The sequence below is a fragment of the Mobula birostris genome, chromosome 24 (genome assembly GCF_030028105.1).
Source record: "Mobula birostris isolate sMobBir1 chromosome 24, sMobBir1.hap1, whole genome shotgun sequence".
Taxonomy (NCBI): Eukaryota; Metazoa; Chordata; class Chondrichthyes; order Myliobatiformes; family Myliobatidae; genus Mobula; species Mobula birostris.
In genome coordinates, this window is record NC_092393.1 from 5,726,481 (window position 1) to 5,747,224 (window position 20,744).

The 20,744-nt window shown below is 45.9% G+C and overlaps 1 protein-coding gene across 3 annotated transcripts in view; it reads left to right on the top strand.

Annotated features, from left to right (window-relative positions):
* The window catches only part of unc13d (unc-13 homolog D (C. elegans)), a 205,838-nt gene that overhangs the window by 138,840 nt on the left and 46,254 nt on the right, over positions 1 to 20,744 (top strand). For all 3 annotated transcript variants that reach the window (XM_072242643.1, XM_072242641.1, XM_072242642.1), the window contains exons 20-23: positions 315 to 435; positions 5,790 to 5,933; positions 16,051 to 16,143; positions 16,801 to 17,037. In XM_072242643.1, coding sequence (XP_072098744.1) covers positions 315 to 435; positions 5,790 to 5,933; positions 16,051 to 16,143; positions 16,801 to 17,037 — 595 coding nt within the window. The remainder of the gene's footprint in view (positions 1 to 314; positions 436 to 5,789; positions 5,934 to 16,050; positions 16,144 to 16,800; positions 17,038 to 20,744) is intronic.

Consider the following 20,744-nt stretch of genomic DNA (forward strand, 5'->3'; position numbering starts at 1 on the left):
GGCTGCACAGTCATGTGTTAGCAGTGTAAACAGCAATGGGCTAAGCACACAGCCTTGTGGGGATCCAGTGCTCAGTGTGATGGAGTCAGAGATGTTCCTGCCAACAATGAGGATGATTCTGGGAATGAAGGGGTTAATGAATGTTGACCAGTATGAGCAGCACAATTATTTGTTGCTGTGCTACCATTACAAAACCATGTCTTCATTTTAACAATTGTATCTGTCAAAACTCTCAATTAGCAGCCAAGAGAAATGATCTTAGCGCCTCTGTATTTCAGCTCACTGTGTAACCACTTGATTTTTTGTCTTTCCAGTGAAGATTCCCTTCCACTGAGTGACTTCCACAAATGGTTCAGCGACTCTTTGCCAAAGTGGTTACAGATGGTGTACAACAATACAGTGGAGATGGTCCAGCGAGCGGTACAGAAAGATCAGGTACTACAGTCCTTGGTCACTGCATTATGATGACCACTACTGACCACTGCTTGGTAACAGGATGGGGCAGAATCGTCGATGAAGAACTGCTTACTTTGTGAATGTGGTCCTCATCCCGGATACTGCAGCCATAGGTTTGTGTGTTTTTGTCATTGAGAACTGGGTTGGACCACCAAGAGGATGTTCTAGGAACAGGTGCATAGGTGAGTTATCCAGAGAGGCTGGATGGGTCAATAGATGTTATAAAGAGAGACTGGGTAGGTCAGGACTTTGCTCTGGAGTTGAGGAGGCTGAGGGAGTGACATTATAGAGGTTTATAAAGTTATGAGGAACAGAGATAGTCACAGTCTTTTAAGGTGAGAAGAGAATGGTTTAAATGGGACCTGAGGGGCCATTTAAAGGAGGAGAAGATGGCGGCGTGGCCACTCCAGTGGTGATATCTGTAATCTGTCGAGTAGGGTGCCGTGCACAATTCTGATTTGATGGAGACAGACGTGAGAGAACGGAGGAACATCTGGAGAAACTTCTGAAATGCCTTTTTCGCTGCCTCTGCTACTGTGTGATCCAGAATCTCCGGAGGGGAAGGCCCCGAGTCCTCGGCTTTGCTTGTTGCTCGGCGGCCGGGGCGGGGTCGAAGCGCTCGGCAGAGATGGTGCTCGGTGTCGAAGGGCTGGTCGGAGGCTCGAAGTTTTCGGACGGACTCAAAGTCGGCTGTGGTCGGGTGCTTCCAATGCATCGACAGTTGTTGGCGCCTGGAGGTTTATGGCAGGGAGAGTTTCTCCTTTCTGCCACCTGCTATCGGGGACTATCAGGAGTCAATCGGAACTTTGAGACTTTTTTTTACTGTGCCTATGGTCTGCTCTTTATCAAATTATGGTATTGCTTTGCACTGCTGTACCTGTATGTTATAATTATGTGGTCTTGTCAGTGTTAGTCTTCAGTTTGTCCTTTTTTTTGTGATATCACTCTGGAGGAACATTGTATCATTTTTTAATGCATGCATTTCTAAATGACAATAAACAAGGACTGAGTGTCCTCATAATCTAATCTAATCTAATCTTTTCAACAGAGAGTGGTAGGTATGTGGAACGAGCTGCCAGAGGCAGGTAAAAGTACAACATTAAAGACATTTGGACAGGTTCATGGACAGGGTAGGTTAAGAACAATGTGGGCCAAATGCAAGCAAATGGGACTAGCTCCTGAAGGTTATTTGGAACATGTGGACAGATTAGGCGAAAGGGCCTGTTTCTATGTCTGTGATCCTGACCGAGGGGAGGGGGAGATCATGAAGAATAACTGAGATATTGAGATAATTAGTTGAGTCAGATGACTATATGGTGTGATTTGCTCCATCACCCTCACCGCCACATTCAGCAGTCAGAATATTCACCAGTCCTGTCTCATTGAAGGTGTGATGCCAAATTCCTTCAGGCATTGCACATGTGAATGAAATCAACCTCTCCATGATGGATGTGGTGTAACGTGTTCGCAGAATAAGTAACATGAGTTATGCAATGCAGCTGGGCCAGAAGGAGCTCATTGAGTACCCCCGGGCTTGACCACCATTCAGTAAGATCATGGAGAACCCCATACTCTGCATCTTCCCTGTCAAGCACCGTAAGAATTTTGTACATTTCAGAGAAATCTTGCCCCTGGGATGTAGGCTCGGGCTGTGTAATCCCCTCTCAGAGGTGAAATCTCTTGGTGCTGGAAGTTAGTGGGCTGCATTATTGTTTTTATTGACTCTATTGTGTTTCTTCATATCTACTGTGAATGTCCACAAGAAAATGAATCTCAGGGTAGTACATGGTGACAATACACCTTGGTGATAAATTTACTTTGAACTTTGAATGTTTGCGTGTATCACAGGTATGTGGGGAGACCTATCTGCTGATAAGATGCCTTCTCATCAGAGTCCAAAATAATCGGATGAAAGCATCTCTTCTCCTGTGTTCCAATCCCTTTTGCAATAAAGGCCAACATATCAGTTGCCTTCTGATTTCTTGCTGAACCTGTATGTTTGCTTCAGTTACATGTACGATGACACCCAGGTCCCTTTGAGCTGTTACCTATTTGATGAGGCCTCTCACCATTTAAGTGAGCAAAGTGAGAGACTTCACAATTTTTCTACCTTGAATTCCTCCCTGTTCATTCTCTTAAGCAGAATATTATCCCCTGAAGCCCTTCTGCATCCTCCTCAGTCTGCACCAGCACCCAGCTTTGTATTACCCATGCAAAGTTGCATTTATTCAAACCCTTCTGCATCAGACCACCTGCACAGCTTACATATGGTTTGCCTGGAATGAAACTGAGAAAAGATTTAATTAACATCTAACTGAAACCATTAAGGGCAGTTTTCATCTTGCTATTTTAAGGCTGAACAACCCCCTAGTACAATAAGATAGACTCCTGACCTCACAATCCTAGGCAACTAAAAACACTATTGACAGGGGAAAGATGACGTTTGCAGGTAAGCTAGCCATAATTTCAAAATTGAGACCAAAAGTTTTTCAGATATATCCAGGGTAAAGGAGTGGGGAGAGTAGATATTGGACCATTGGAAAATGACACTGGAGAGATAGTAATGAGGTACAAGGAAATGGTGGACAAACTGAATAAATATTTTACATCTGTCTTCATTCTTGAAGACACAAGCTGTATGCCGGAAGTTTGAGAGTGCCAAGAGCCAGAAGTGAGAGAAGTTGTTATTACTCGGGAGAAGGTGCTTGGGAAACTGAAAGGTCTGAAGGTAGATAAGTCACCTGGACCAGATGAACTTCACCCCAGGGTTCTAAAAGAGGTAGCTGAAAATATTGTACAGGTATTAGTAATGATTTTTCAAGAATCAATAGATTTTGGCATGGTTCTGGAAGACTGGAAAGTTGCAAATGTCACTCCACTGTTCAAGAAAGGAGAGATTCTGAAGAAAGGAAATTATAGGCCAGTTAGCCTAACCCCAGTGGTTGGAAAGATGGAGTCAGTTATTAAAGATGAGGTTTCAGGGTACTCGGAGACACATGACAAAATAGGCCAAATTTGGGATGGTTTTCTTAAGGGAAAATCGTGCCTGACAAATCTGTTGGAATCCTTTGAAGAAACAACTAGCAGGACAGACAGAGCAGAAACAGTTGACGTTGCATACTTAGATTTTCAGAAGGCCTTTGACAAGGTGCCACACATGAGGCTACTAAACAAGTTAAGAGCCCATGGTATTACAGGAAAGATAATAGCATGGTTAGAAGATTGGCTGATTGGCAGGAGTCAAAGAACAGGAATGAAGGGATCCTTTTCGGATTGGTTGCCGGTGACTAGTCTTATTCCACAGGAGTCTGTGTTGGGACCACTTTTTTTTCATATTATATGTTAATGATTTGGATGATGAAATTGATGGCTTTGTGGCTCAGTTTGCAGACGATGCAAAGATAGGTGGAGGGGCAGATAATGTTGAGGAAACAGGGAGTCTGCAGAAGGACTTAGACAGATTAGGAGAATGGGCAAAGAAATGGCAGACGGAATACAGCCCTGGGAAGTGAATGGTCTTGCACTTTGGTAGAAGGAATAAAAGCAAAGATTCTCTAAGGTTAATTTGCAGGTCGAGTCTGTGGCGAGGAAGCAAATACAATGTTAGCATTCATTTCAAGAGGACTAGAATGTAAAATAAAAAGGATGTAATATTGAGGCTTTATAAGGCACTGGTGAGGCCTCACTTGGAGTACTCTGAGCAGTTTTGGGGCCTATATTTAAGAAAGGATCTGATGGCATTGAAGAGGAGGTTCACGAGAATGATTCTGGGAATGAATGGGTTATCATGTGAGCATTGAAGGTCCTGGGCCTGTGCTCACCGGAATTCAGGAGAATGAGAGGGGATCTCATTGAAACCTATCAAATGTTGAAAGGTGGAGATGGAGTGGATATGGAGGGGATGTTTCCTATGGTGGGGGAGCCTAGGGCCAGAGGGCACAGCCTCAGAATAGAGGGACATACATTTAGGAAAGAGAAGAGGAAGAATTTCTTCAGCCAGTGGGTGGTGAATCTGTGGAGGCCAAGTCATTGGGTGCATTTAAGGCAGAGATTAATGGGTTCTAGATCAGTCAGAGCATGAAAGATTGAGGAGAAGGCAGGAGGGTGGAATTGGGAGGGAACTGGTTCAGCCATGCTGAAACGGCAGAGCAGACTCAATGGGCCAGGTGCCCTGATTTCTCCTTCACTTGCAGACAAATGCTGTTGCTTAGTGGAGGTGATGCACAGTAACCGATCATGCTTTGATCCCTCACAAATACAGATTCAGCTGTAATAAAAATGATTCGTGTTGCTGGCTCTGCAGGGCATTGAGGCTTTCCCAAGGACTGACACTGTCCTTTACTCATTGTACTCATACCTGCTATGCATCTCCTTCATATTCTTCATCAGGGCTTCAATATCCTTCGAAAACCAAGCTTCCCCAAACCCGCCAGCCTTGATTTTTATTCTAATTAGAACATACACATTTTGTGCTCTCAAAATTTAACTTTTGAAGGCCTCCCACTTACCAAGCACGCCTTTGCCAGAAAGCAACCTGTCCCAATCCACACTTGCCAGATCCTTTCTGATGCCATCAATATTGGCCATTCTCTAATTTAGAATCTCAGCCCAAGGATCAGACCTATTCTTCTCTAAAATTATCTTGAAAATAATGGAATTACGATCAATAGATAAAGTGTCCCCTGCGTTGTTCTGTTTCCAAATCGGAGATCCAGTACTGCTTTCTCTCCAGCTGGGACTTCTATATATTGATTAAGGAAACTTTCCTGAACACATTTGACAAGCTCTATCTCATCCAGTCTTTTTACAGGATAGGAGTCCCAGTCAATTTGTGGAAGGTTAAAAGCACCTACTCTCACAACCTTATTTTTCCTGCATCTGAAGTCTGTCTCTCTACAAATTTGCTCCTCTAAATCCCACCTGACTGTTGGGTGGTCTATAACATAATCCTATTAATGTGGTCATCCCATTTTTATTCTTTGGTAGACGAGCCTTCCAGTCGGTTCTGTTTGAGCACGGCTGTGATACTTTCCCTGATAGTAATGCTACCACACCCCTCCCCTCTATCACGTCGAAAACAATGAAAATGGAACATTGAGCGATCTATCATTCCTGCCCAAACTGAGCTGCCAGTGGTGCTCCTGGTGATGGGGCATTGTTTCACAGTGTCCATTTGTTTATACGGTCATCCATCCATCGCTGTTCAAATGATGCCCTAAATTTTCAGACACTTATTGCACACTTTGCCCTAAGTTTGCTTTACAGTAATGGGATGGATGTGTTTTTGAAGTACAGTCCTTACAGAGACTAACTTTCAGATAATGTTTCCACAGCTGGAGAGTCTGGGAGAGAAAACCAAGCACAGCAACTCTGCTGTAGATATTGCAACCTGCTACCTCAAGATCAAACAGACGTGGACGCAACTGAGCTGGCCAGACTCTGAGCAAGCATTTGTCATCATGGTCAAGCTGACCGAGGTGAGTGTGACGTCAGCCGCAGGCCATTGTGCTGTTCTTGTATTTGTGTTTACCATTGAAATCTCACTTGTTCTCACTCTTGCTCTTTCCCACCCCCATATCTATATCTATCTCCCTCCTCTCCTCCACTCTACTCTCTCCTTCACCCTCTCCTCCCCCCTCCTTCCCCTCCGCCTTACCCCCTCCCTCCCCGCCTCCTTCCCCCCTCCCCTCCACCTTCCCCCCTCCCCTCCTCCTTACCCCCTCCCTCCCTCTCTCTCCCTATCTCTTCCCCATCTCGCCCCTCACCTCTACCCCCCTCCTCCACCTCCCCATCTCCCTCGCCCCCAACTGCCTACCCCTCCCTCCCCCTCTACCCCTCCTCTTCCCCTTCCCCTATCCCCCTCCTCTACCCTCTCTACCCACTCTCCCCCTCCCCCTCTCCCTCATCCCTCACTGCATCCCGCTCACTCCCTACCCCCTCTCCGCCTCCCCCTCACCCCCTACTCCCCTCTCCTCCCTCCTCCACATTTCCCCCCACCCCCTCTCCTCCCCCTTTTCCCCCCAACCCCCTCTCCTCCCCTTCCCCAACCACTCTCCTCCCCTTCCCCCTCCTACCCCCCTCCCCTCCCCTGTCCCCTCCCCCTCGCATTCTCTCCCCTCCCCTTCTCTCTTCCCCCTCGCTCTTCACCCCTCCCCCTCTCTCTTCCCTCTTTCCCTCTCTCTTCCCCTTTCCCCCCACCCCCTCTCCTCCCCTTTCCCCCACCCCCTCTCCTCTCCCTTTCCCCCCACCCCCTCTCCTCCCCTTCCCCAACCCTTCTCCTCCCCTTCCCCCTCCTACCCCTCCTCCCCTTCCCCAACCCTTCTCCTCCCCTTTCCCCCTCCTACCCCTCCTCCCCTTTCCCCCTCCTACCCCCTCTCCTCCTCCCCGCCCCCCTCTCCCCCACCCCTTCTCTCCCCTCCCCTTCTCTCCCCTTCTCACCCCTCCCCTTCTCTCTTCCCCCCTCTCTTTCCCCTCCTACCCCTCCTCCCCCTTTCCCCAACCCCTCTCCTCCCCTTTCCCCCTCCTACCCCCTCCCCTTCTCTCCCCTCCCCTTCTCTCCCCCCTCCCTCTCCCTATCTCTTCCCCCTCCTCCTGTCTCTCCCCCTCCCCCTCTCTTCCCCTCCCCCTCTCTCTTCCCCCCTCCCCCCTCTCCCCCCTCCCCCTTCTCCCCCCTCCCCTCTCTCTCTCTGTAGAAGAGGTTTACCAGGATGCTGCCTGGATCGGAGAGCATGTGCTGTAGGACAAAGTTGGACAGACTTGGGTTGTTTTCTCTGCAGCAACAGAGGCTGAGGGAAGATCTGATGGAGATTTATAAGATTATGAAGAATATAGATAGAATAAGCAAGCAGCTAATATCTTTTCCTGTGACTCAAGTTTCTAATATTAGAGGCATGTATTTAAGGTGGTAAATTCAGACGAATCCTGATGAAAGGCATCAGTGTGAAATGTCAACTCTTTGTAGATGCTGCCCGACCTGCCAAGTTCCTCCAGCATATTTTTGTGTGTTGCTTTTGACGTCCAGCACCTGCAGAATTTCTTGTGTTTTTGTTCAAAGGAGACGTGCAGATCGTTTTATCACGCACTGAGTGGTGGCTGCCTGGGAAGAGCTGCCAGGGTTGGTGGGGGAGGCAAATATCCCAGAGGCATTTGAGAGGCTCTTGGATGTTCATGTGAATGTGCAGGTAATGGAAGGGTGTGAGCATTGTGTCAGCAGAAGAGATTAGTTTAGTTTAGTTTAGTTTAACTAACTCAGCACAACATTAGGGTTTTCACGTGCCTCTTCTATGTTCTGTGATGTGGTTGCCTTGGGGTCAATACAGCAGAAGTTCACTTGAACGATTGTTGAAATAGGACAGGAAGGATGTCAGCTTAAAAGAATCAGAAAAACTGTCATTGAAGGCTGGACTTTGGGGCTGAGAGGGAAGTCAGATCAGTCATGATGAAATGGCAGAGCAGACTTGATGGGCCTAACGGCCTAATTCTGCTCCTATGTCTTATGGTCTTTTGGAAAGTGATGGAAGTCTGGAAAGGAAGAGGCAAAGAGGTGGATTCCTCAGGCTGCCAAGTTTAAAATTTGGGTTATAGTCTCAGGCTATGGGTCAACTGGTTAAGGTCAAGATGAGAAATATATTTAAAGCAAGTTGGAGGACTGAGCATGATTTTTGTACACTCTGACAATTAGGGGATGAGAGAGATCTTCCCAACCACTGAGGTTAGGCTAGCTGGTCTCTAATTTCCTTCCTGCTGCCTTCCTTCTTTCTTAAAGAGTAGAGTGACACCATGCCAGAGTCCAATGATTTTTGAAAGATTATTACTAATGCCTCCACAATCTCTACTGCTACTTCTTTCAGAACTCCAGAGTGCAGTTCATCTGGTCTGAGTGACTGACGTACCTTTGGGTCTTTCAGCTTTTTGAGCAACTTCTTCCTTGTAATAGTAACTGCACCCACTTCTCTTCCCGCACACCCTTCAACATCTGGCACACTGCTAGTGTCTTGCACAATGAAGACTGATGCAATATACTCACTTAGTTCATCTGCCATCTCCTTGTCCCCGGTATTATTTCTCCGGCCTCATTTCTAACGGTCCTATATCCTCTTTCATCTCTCTTTTATTTTTTACATAGTTGAAAAAGCTTTTTCTATCCACCTTGATATTGTTTGCTAGCTTGTTTTAATATTCCATCTTTTCCTTCCCAAAGATTCTTTCAGTTGCTTTCTGTAGGTTTTTAAAAGCTTCCCAATCCTCTGTCTTCCCACTAATTTTCGCTTTGTTGTATACCCTCTCTTTTGCTTTTACATTAGCTTCGACTTCCTTAGTCAGCCACAGTTGTACTATTTTGCCATTTGAGTATTTCTTTGTTTTTGGAATATACTTATTCTGCTCCATCCTCATTTTTCCCAGAAACGCAAGCCATTACTGCTCTGCTGACATCCCTGCCAGCAGCTCCTTACAATTTACTTTCGCCAACTCCTCTCTCATACCACTGTAATTTCCTTTACTCCACTGAAATACTGCTACGTCAGACTTTACTTTCTCTTTATCAAATTTCCATAAGACCATAAGACAATAAGACAAAGGAGCAGAAGTCAGCCATTCGGCCCATCGAGTCTGCTCCGCCATTTTTTCATCAGCTGATCCATTCTCCCATTTAGTCCCACTCCCCTGCCTTCTCACCATAACCTTTGATGCCCTGGCTACTCAGATCCCTATCAATCTCTGCCTTAAATACACCCAATGACTTGGCCTCCACTGCTGCCCATGGCAACAAATTCCATAGATTCACCACCCTCTGACTAAAAAAATTTCTTTGCTTTTCTGTTCTGAATGGGCGCCCTTCAATCCTTAAGTCATGCCCTCTTGTACTAGGCTCCCCCATCATGGGAAACAACTTTGCCACATCTACTCTGCCATGCCTTTCAACATTCGAAATGTTTCTATAAGGTCTCCCCTCATTCTTCAAAACTCCAAGGAATACAGTCCAAGAGTGGACAAATGTTCCTCATATGTTAACCCTCTCATTCCCGGAATCATTCTAGTGAATCTTCTCTGTACCCTCTCCAATGTCAGCACATCCTTTCTTAAATAAGGAGACCAAAACTGCCCACAGTACTCCAAGTGAGGTCTCACCAGCGCCTTATAGAGCCTCAACATCACATCCCTGCTCCTATACTCTATTCCTCTAGAAATGAATGCCAACATTGCATTCGCCTTCTTCACTACCGACTCAACCTGGAGGTTAACTTTAAGGGAATCCTGTACGAGGACTCCCAAGTCCCGTTGCATCTCAGAACTTTGAATTCTTTTCCCATTTAAATAATAGTCTACCCGTTTATTACTTCTGCCAAAATGGATAACCATACACTTTCCAACATTGTACTTCATTTGCCACTTCTCTGCCCATTCTTCCAATCTATGCAAGTCTCTCTGCAGACTCTCCGTTTCCTCAGCACTACCGGCCCCTCCACCTATCTTCATATCGTCAGCAAACTTAGCCACAAAGCCATCTATTCCATAATCCAAATTGTTGATGTACAATGTAAAAAGAAGCGGCCCCAACACGGACCCCTGTGGAACACCACTGGTAACCGGCAGCCAACCAGAATAGGATCCCTTTATTCCCACTCCGTTTCCTGCCAATCAGCCAATGCTCTATCCACGTATGTAACTTTCCCGTAATTCCATGGGCTCTTATCTTGTTAAGCAGCCTCATGTGTGGCACCTTGTCAAAGGCCTTCTGAAAATCCAAATATACAACATCCACTGCATCTCCCTTGTCTAGGTAATTTCCTCAAAAAATTGTAATAGGTTTGTCAGGCAGGATTTTCCTTTCAGGAATCCATGCTGAGTTCTGCCTATCTTGTCATATGCCTCCAGGTACTCTGTAACCTCATCCTTGACAATCAACTCCAACAACTTCCCAATCACCGATGTCAAGCTAACAGGTCTATAATTTCCTTTTTGCTTCCTTGCCCCCTTCTTAAATAGCGGAGTGACATTTACAATCTTCCAGTCCTCCGGAACCATGCCAGAATCTATCGACTTTTGAAAGATCATCGCCAATGCCTCCGCAATCTCCACAGCTACTTCCTTCAGAACACAAGGGTGCATTGCATCTGATCCAGGAGATTTATCTACCTTTAGCCTATTCAGCTTCCTGAGTACTTTCTCTGTCGTAATTGTGACTGCGCACACTTCTCTTCCCTGCCACCCTTGAGTGTCCGGTATACTGCTGATGTCTTCCTCAGTGAGGACAGATGCAAAATACTCATTCAGTTCCTCGGCCATCTCCTTACCTCCCATTACAATTTCTCCAGCATCATTTTCTATCGGTCCTATATCTACTCTCACCTGTCTTTTACTCTTTATATACTTGAAAAAGCTTTTAGCTCTTTTCTAGCTTCCTTTCATAGTTAATCTTTTCTCTCTTAATGACCTTCTTAGTTTCCTTTTGTAAGGTTTTAAAAACTTCCCAATCCTCTGTCTTCCCACTAATTTTTGCTTCCTTGTATGCCCTCTCCTTTGCTTTAACTTTGGTTTTGACTTCTCTTGTCAACCACGGTTGCATCGTTTTTCCATTCAAAAATTTCTTCTTTTTTGGAATATACCTGTCTTGCACCTTCCTCACTTCTCACATAAACTCCAGCCGCTGCTGCTCTGCCGTCTTTCCCGCCAGTATCCCTTTCTAGTCAACTTTGGCCAGTTCTTCTCTCATGCCACTGTAATTTCCTTTACTCCACTGAAATACCGACACATCAGATTTCGGCCTCTTTTTCAAATTTCACAGTGAACTCAATCATGTTATGATCACTGCCTCCTAAGGGTTCCTTCACCTCAATCTCTCTAATCACCTCCGGTTCATTACACAATACCCAATCCAGTACAGCCGATCCCCTAATGGGCTCAACAACAAGCTGTTCTAAAAAGCCATCTCGTAGACATTCTACAAATTCTCTCTCTTGAGATCCAGTGCCGACCTGATTTTCCCAATCAACTTGCATGTTAAAATCCCCCACAATTATCATAACACTGCCCTTCTGACAAGCCTTTTCTATTTCCTGTTGTAATTTGTAGTTCACATCCCTGCAGCTGTTTGGAGGCCTGTAAATAACTGCCATCAGGGTCCTTTTACCCCTGTGATTTCTTAGCTCAACCCATAAAGATTCTGCACCTTCCGATCCTATATCACCTCTTTCTAATGATTTAATATCATTTCTTACCAATAAAGCCACGCCTCCCCCTCTGCCTACCTTCCTATCCTTCCGATACACCGTGTATCCTTGGACATTCAGCTCCCAGAGACATGCATCCTTTAGCCACGTCTCAGTGATGGCCACAATATCAAGTCGAATTCAATCATACTGTGATCATGCCTCCTATGGGTTCCTTTACCTTAAGCTCCCTAATTGCCTCTGGTTCATTACATAACACCCAATCCAGTATAGCTGATCCCCAGTAGACTCAAGGAAAAACTGCTCTAAAAAGCCATCTAAGAGGCAATCAACAAATCTACCCTCTTGAGATCCATTACCAACCTGATTTTCCCAATTGACCTGCATGTTAAAATCTCCCATGACTATTATAAGATTGCCTTTTTGACACACCTTTTCTATTTCCCATTGTAACCTGTGGTCCACATCCCAGCTACTGTTTGGAGGCCTGTATATAGCTGCTACTGTATCAGGTTCGTTTTACTCCTTGTGGTTTCTTAACACAGCCCACAAGGATTCAACACCTTCTGATCCTACATCACATCTTTCTACTGATTTGATGCCATTCTTCACCAGCGGAAGCATGCCATCCACTCTGCCTACCTTCCTATCCCTCCGATACAATAGGTAACCTTGGACATTCAGCTCCCAACTACAACCATCCTTCAGCCACGATTCAGTGATGGCCACAATATCATACTTGGCAATCTGTAAAAGTGCAACAAGATCATCCACCTTATTTCTTATACTCTGTGCATTGAGATATATCACTTTGAGTACTGTATTTGCTACCTTTTTTGATTCTGCATCCCTGATGCACTGATACTCACCCTGCTGGCTGCAATTGTGTCCTATCATGTGCCTGCCCTTCCTGACAATCTGACTGCATGCTATCTTTGCTTTTTTACCATCCATTCTATCCTGTGCCCCTCCACTACAGTTTCCATCCCCCAGCCAAATTGGTTTAAACCCTTCACAACAGCTCTAACAATCCTGCCCAAGAGAATATTGGTTTCCTTTGGGTTCAGGAGCAACCTGTCCCTTTTGTATAGGTTGTACTTCCCCCTGAAGAGATCCCAATGATCCAAAAACCTGAAGCCCTGCCTCCTGCACCAGCTTCTCATAGAACATAGAACAGTACAGCACAGTACAGGCTCTTCAGCCCACAATGTTGTGCTGACCCTCAAACCCTGCCTCCCATATAAGCCCCCACCTTAAACTCCTCCATATACCTGTCTAGTAGTCTCTTAAACTTCACTAGTGTATCTGCCTCCACCACTGACTCAGGCAGTGCATTCCACGCACCAACCACTCTCTGAGTAAAAAACCTTCCTCTAATATCCCCCTTGAACTTCCCACCCCTTACCTTAAAGCCATGTCCTCTTGTATTGAGCAGTGGTGCCCTGGGGAAGAGTCGCTGGCTATCCACTCTATCTATTCCTCCTATTATCTTGTACACCTCTATCATGTCTCCTCTCATCCTCCTTCTCTCCAAAGAGTAAAGCCCTAGCTCCCTTAATCTCTGATCATAATGCATACTTTCTAAATCAGGCAGCGTCCTGGTAAATCTCCTCTGTACCCTTTCCAAATCTTCCACATCCTTCCTATAGTGAGGGGACTAGAACTGGACACAGTACTCCAAGTGTGGCCTAACCAGAGTTTTATAGAACTGCATCATTACATTGCGACTCTTAAACTCTATCCCTTGACTTATGAAAGCTAACACCACATAAGCTTTCTTAACTACCCTATCCACCTGTGAGGCAACTTTCCCAGGGATCTGTGGGCATGTACCCCGAGATCCCTCTGCTCCTCCACACTACCAAGTATCCTGCCATTTACTTTGTACTCTGCCATGGAGTTTCTCCTTCCAAAGTGTACCACCTCACACTTCTCCAGGTTGAACTCCATCTGCCACTTCTCAGCCCACTTCTGTATCCTATCAATGTCTCTCTGCAATCTTTGACAATCTTCTACACTATCTACAACACCACCAACCTTTGTGTCATCTGCAAACTTGCCAACCCACCCTTCTACCCCGACATCCAGGTCGTTCATAAAAATCATGAAAAGTAGAGGTCCCAGAACAGATCCTTGTGGGACACCACTAGTCACAATCCTCCAATCTCAATGTACTCCCTCCACCACCACCCTCTGCCTTCTGCAGGCAAGCCAATTCTGAATCCACCTGGCCAAACTTCCCTGGATCCCATGCCTTCTGACTTTCTGAATAAGCCTACCGTGTGGAACCTTGTCAAATGCCTTACTAAAATCCATATAGATCACATCCACTGCACTACCCTCATCTATATGCCTGGTCACCTCCTCAAAGAACTCTATCAGGCTTGTTAGACACGATCTGCCCTTCACAAAGCCATGCTGACTGTCCCTGATCAGACCATGATTCTCTAAATGCCTATAGATCCTATCTCTAAGAATCTTTTCCAACAGCTTTCCCATACAGACGCAAGGCTCACTGGTCTATAATTACCTGGACTATCCCTTCTACCTTTTTTGAACAAGGGGTCAATATTCGCCTCCCTCCAATCCTCCGGTACCATTCCCGTGGACAACGAGGACATAAAGATCCTAGCCAGAAGCTCAGCAATCTCTTCTCTCGCCTCGTGGAGCAGCCTGGGGAATATTCCGTCAGGTCCTGGGGACTTATCTGTCCTAATGTATTTTAACAACTCCAACACCTCCTCTCCCTTAATATCAACATGCTCCAGAACATCAACCTCACTCATGTTGTCCTCACCATCATCAAGTTCCTTCTCATTGGTGAATACCGAAGAGAAGTATTCATTGAGGACCTCGCTCACTTCCACAACCTCCAGGCACATCTTCCCACCTTTATCTCTAATCGGTCCTACCTTCACTCCTGTCATCCTTTTTTCCTTCACATAATTGAAGAATGCCTTGGGGTTTTCCTTTACCCTACTCGCCAAGGCTTTCTCAGCCACGCATTTATCTGCCAAATCATCCAGTTTCTCTCCTCGCCGGCACATGGCACAGACAGCAATCTAGAATTTACTATCTGCAGTCCAGCGTCTCAGCTTTCTGCCTGGCTCTCTGAATTCTCTCGTCAGGACCTCTTTGCTTTCCTTCCTATGTCATTGTTACCAATATGTACCAAGACATCTGGCTGCTCTCCCTCCCCTCCAAAATATTGTGGACACGACCTGAGACATCCTGACCCTGGCACCTGGGAGGCAACCAACCATCTGTGTGTCCAGTTCACATCCACAAAGTCTCCTGTCTGTTCATCTGACTATCGAGTCCCCTATCATTACCGCTCCCCGCTTTTCCCCCTTTCCCTTCTGCACCACAGACCCATGCTCAGTGCCAGTAACCCGGTCTCCGTAGCAATCCCCTGGGAGGTCATCCCTCACAACAGTACCCAAAATGGTATATTTATTATTGAGGGGAATGGCTACAGGGGTGCTCTGAACTAACTGCCTGTTCAATTCCCATTCCTTCTCCTGACAGTCACCCAGCTACTCACCTGCTGCAATCTAGCGGCGACTACTTCCCTGTAACTCCAGTCTATGAACTCCTCACTCTCCCAGCTCCGCTAGCATACCTTCTGAGGATCTTTCGGCTATGGGGGATAAGCAGCGGCCGCACAGTGCTACCCCACACGTGCACCTGCCCTGGCCAGACTAGCGCTTGGAAGTTGGAGTCTGGGTTGTTTAGTGTGTTACCACTGCCCTTTTTGTGCATGGTACACCTGTAACCATATTCGTGGATATAACATAACAAGCATAAGCAGGAGAAGGCTACTCGTCCCCTCAAGCCTACCCCACTATTCAACAAGATCTGATCTTGGCCTCGACACTCCTCTCGTACCTGTTCCCCATCAGACTAGCGAAATAAGCTGGAGCACCTGCAGAATCTCTTGTGTTTATGACACATTAATCCAATCACTTGTTGCTGTAGTCAGAAGTGACTAAAAATCGCAGGTGGCTGATGCATATTTCCCACAATGAAGTGTGTTGGTAATTAATGCTGGTTACCCATCTAGCAGCTGTCCAACAACCCCACATGGAAGGTAGGGTAGACTTTGCAAAAGGATGAAGCTCCCCTTGGCTGTGGTATGCTTGATCCAGACCAAAGGTCTAACCCCTCCACAGGAGGCCACCTAGAGAGTCAGACTTGGGCACAAATCCTTCCTAAATTTATTATAGAATGGGGTAATTTGTCCAATCCTGACCCCTAAATACCACTCCTCCCCTCTTTAGTCCCCCTGAGTAGAAGTGAAAAGCAAACATTCTCCAGTCTGCAGAGGTAAGACAGCGTGCCAGTCATACTAACATCTTCAAACCCCATCCCGTCTGTTTACCGGTAGTGAGACTGGAAGACTCATGGACTCCTCCTGTTACAGGATATGTGCAAAATTGCGTTAATGTACTGTCGACTCATTGAGCAGAAGGCAGAGGAACTGTCGTCCAGGGGAGACCAAGAAAACACAAATGATGTGAGTACTGACTGCACCTCGTTAATCTGTATTTCATCAAACAATTTGCATTTCATTAATATTCGACTATAGTTAACAGTAATCTATGATGTACTAAGAATTGACATAACAAGACGACATTACTGGGAAGCCTGGGGAGTTAATCATAGAGACAATTGGATGTAAAAAAATATAAAAAAAGGAATTACTTATTCTCAGGCACAGCCTGACACTGAGAGGTAATGTGGTGTGCCTTCTCTGTCAAACCTGATCAAAGGAGGGCCTTAGGTCGAGAAAGCCTCAATATTGGCCAAGTGAGAAAGGAAATAGAGTCTTAGAGTGACGCAGGCTCTTTGGTGCAACTCGTACGTGTTGATCAAGTTACCCAACCATATGCCCGAGTAAGGACTGAGTGTAACCCAGATGAAAAATCAGCTCGAGAGTTCCCAGCCTCACCCAGATACCACAAGAGGTGCAGCTGGTGTAGCTCATCCATCCTGACAACTGGAGAAGGCCATTTGGGTGCTGGGATCTGCTTTGCCACCTAATGGTTCATGAATGTTGTTCTTGTCCCTGTTATAAACCTTTAAATGTTCACCACTTCAAAAACAAATCTATGATGTGAGTGGAGGACAGCCGGAAATTAATTAATAACTTTTTTCCGCTATACTTTCCTAGTCAGATGTGAATGCTGTGAGGTCGCTGCAGCTCTGCGTGGTTCTCAACAACATGAGGCATCTTCGGGAGGTCATTTCGCAGTTGCCGGAAGACCTGGACTGGCAAGGGCTAAAGGAGGACACTGCCAGCATGATCTCACTGGATCAGATCCAGAACACGCTGCACACCCAGCTCAAGAGGGTCAACGATCAAATCAACAATAAGATCCAGGGTGTGATCCAAACCCTTGCACAGAAGGTATTGGAAATATTTCAGTGGGCACCAAACAGGAAAACATGGAGGCTGAAATTCTGGGCAACTGCTTTGACATGAGTTGAGTTAATAATTAGACACCTGGTTACAAGTCCATCCATTTCAATGACCGTTATTCTCTTTCTTTTAAGCCAACCTTCTTTCCAATTTCAGATTCTCACCCCAAAAACTGTTCAAGTGAACTTTTGCTATGCTGATCCCAAGGCAACCATGTCATAGAACATAGAACAGTACAGCACAGGAACACAATGTTGTGGTGAATTAATTAAACTAGTAATTAAATACATAACTAATATGCCTACACAATGTTCACATCCTTCCGGAAGTTTGAGAGTTTCAGGGGAGAGAAGTTGCCATTACTACGGAGAAAGTGCTCGGGAAACTGAAAGGCCTGAAGCTAGATAAAATACCTGGACCAGATGGTCTACACCCCAGGGTTCTGAAAGAGGTGGCTGGAGAGATTATGGAGGCATTAGTAATGATCTTTCAAGAATCAGCAGTTTCTGGCATGGTTCCAAGGGACTGGAAAATTGCAAATGTTGCTCCACTCCTCAAGGGAGAGGAGCAGAAGAAAGGAAATTATAGGCTAGTTAGTCTGACCTATGTTGTTGGGAAGATGTTGGAATCAATTGTTAAGGATGTGGTTTTGGGGTACTTGGAGGCACATGATAAAATAGGCCAAAGTCAGCATGGTTTCCGTAAGAGAAAATCTTGCCAGACAAATCTGTTGGAATTCTTTGAAAAAATAACAAACAGGATAGACAAAGGAGAATTAGTGGATCTTGTGTACTTGGATTTTCAGAAGGCCTTTGACAAGGTGCCATACATGAGGCTGCTAAATGAAGTAAGAGCCCATGGTATTACAGGAAAGATTCCAGTATGGATAAAGCAGTGGCTGTTTGTCAGGAGGCAAAAAGTGGGAATAAAAGGAACCTTTTCTGGTCGGCTGTAGCCAGCTGGTGGCATAGTGGCATCAGTGCCAGACTTCGGAGCGAAGGCTCCCGAGTTCGAATCCAGCCGGCTCCCTTGCACACTTTCCATCCGTGCTGGGCTGAGCGTCGAGCTAGCAACTCGACCTCGTAAAAATAAGAAAGCTTGCTAAAGAAACGCCGTCATGACGGCGTCCCGATGACTCCACTCGGAGTTAAGGTCTTCCTTTTTCTTCTTCTTTCTGGTCGGCTGCCAGTGACTAGTGGTGTTTCACAGGGGTCTGTGTTGGGACTGCTTCTTTTTACCTTATATGTCAGTGATTTTGATAACAGAATTGTTGGCTTTGTGGCCAAGTTTGCAGACTTGCTTTACGTGACTGATAGACTGGCTGTGCCACTTTAGGAAGTGATGAAGACTTGTCCGTGGAGGCGAGTCCTGTAAGTCAGAATGAGGTGGGTAATGCTGGAATACTTAGAGGCAGAAACAATGTTAAGGCTTGTTGATCTGAAGTGTTGAGACTCTTTTCTCTCAGATGCTGCCTCAGTTCCTAGCATTTCCTGCTTGAGCTTCAGATTTACAGCTTGACTCTATTCTATCTTTGTACAAGCTACAGCAGGGAGGAGGAAACATTCCCTTCTCTCAACAGAATTGCTGAGACATTGGCTTCCCTTGTATGTTCATGGGTCTAGCCAGGGAGACCCTAGTCTAATTTAGTCTGACATTCTCAGGAAGGTGATGTTCTCCTGTGATTACTTAGCTCGTTAAACCATAAATTTCATGATTTTTGGTTAGAAGCAATTGTCCAGTTAATATATTGATGACTGATGAGATTTCCTTTGCATGAGTTCTGTCATACGGAGGTGGCTGGGACACAGACACTGAAGTACTAGAGACAGGACTAGGATACAGAGTGAGGGCAAGGACATGGACACGAAAACCAGGAACCCAGAACAGGACTGGACAAGAGAGCTAGGAGCCCGGGCTTGGACTCCGAGCCAGAGACTGGACAAGGACCCAGTACCTGGGTCTTGCCTCTGGCTCAGACCCCAGAACTAGGCAAGGATGAGGCTTGGCAGGCAGGCAGGACGAGGCTGGAGTCTTCAGGCTTGAGGCTAGAGGTGAGGCTTGGCAGGAGGCAGGAGGCTGGAGTCTTCAGGCTTGAGGCTAGAGGCAAGGCTTGGCAGGAGGCAGGAGGCTGGAGTCTTCAGGCTTGAGGCTAGGCAGGCTCCACCTGGGCAGGGCACAGTTCTCCTGGGCAGGGCGCGGATCACCACCCGACGGAGGCATTAAACAGGAAGGGACAGAACCAACGGCAAGACAGCCTGGCTTACCTGGGCGTAGGCAAGGGACAGGAAGGGAGCTAGGTACAGGGTGGCTCCAGGACAAGACTGCAGGTGAGACGAGGCAAGAGTTACCAGTAAGACAAGGCAAGGCTTCAGGCAATGCAAGGCGAGACAAGAACTTCAGGTGAGGCGAGAGTTACCGGCAAGACAAGGCAGGGCTTCAGGCGAGGAAACAGGAGGGAGAGGAAGGGATACAAGGAGTAGGACGAGAACAACGCAGCAGCCATGCCCTGGTCTCTGGAGGTATTTATGCAGCCAGCCCCAACGAGCATCAGCTGGCTCAATTAGAGCTCAACAAGAAAAGAAACAGGGTAGACAGGAAAACCTGGAGCAAGGGTCGATGGACTGGACCGTGAACCGGAATACGGACTTCACGGACCGGACCATGACAAGTTCAAAGTTCAAAGTTCAAAGTAAAATTTATTATCAGAGTACATACATGTCACCACATACACAACCCTGAGATTCTTTTTCTGCAGGCATACTTAGCAAATCTATAGAACAGTAAATGTAAACAGGATCTGCAAACTGTAAGCAAACTGTGCAAATGTAGATAATAAATAAATAAATAAATAGCAATAAACAACAAGCATGAACTAACAAGATAAAAGTGTCCTTAAATGAGTGTGGTTATCCTTTTTGTTCAAGAGCCTGGTGGTTGAGGAGTAGTAACTGTTCTTGAATCTGATGGTGTGAGCCCTGAGGCTCTTGTACCTTCTACTTGATGGCAGCAGCGAGAAAAGGGCATGGTCTGGGTGGTGAGGATCTTTAATGGTGGTTGCTGCTTTTCTATGGCAATGTTTCACGTAGAAGTCATGTTTCATGTCAGGAAGTTAGGTTGCAGCTTTATAAAATTGATTAGACCACATCTGGAATATTGCATTGAATTCTGCTTACCCCATTATAGGGAGGATGTGAAGTCTTTGGAGAGAGTGCAGAAGAGATTTACTAGGTTGGTGCCTAGATTAAAGGGCATGCGCTATGAGGAGAGGCTGGAAAACCTGTTTTGTTTTATCCCGAGCGGCGGAGGCTGACAAGAGATCTAAACGAGGTGTATGAGACTATGACAGGCATAGATAGAATAGACAGCCAATACCTGTCTTTCCAGGGTTGAAATGTCTAATATTAGTGGGCATACATTTAACATGCGAAGCGGTAATTTAAAAGAAGATATGCAGACCAAGTTGTTTTTTTTTTTGCAGAGAGTGGTGAGTGCTTTGAATGTGCTGCTGGGAGAGATAAATATGACAGGGTTGTTTAAGAGGGTTTTAGACAAGCACGTAAAAGTACAGAGAATGGAGGGATATTGACATTTTGTAGGCAGAAGAAATTAGCTTAATTTGGCATTTAATTACTAGTTTAATTACTTTAGAACAACATCTTGGACTAAAGGAACTGTTCCTGTACCATGTTTCATGT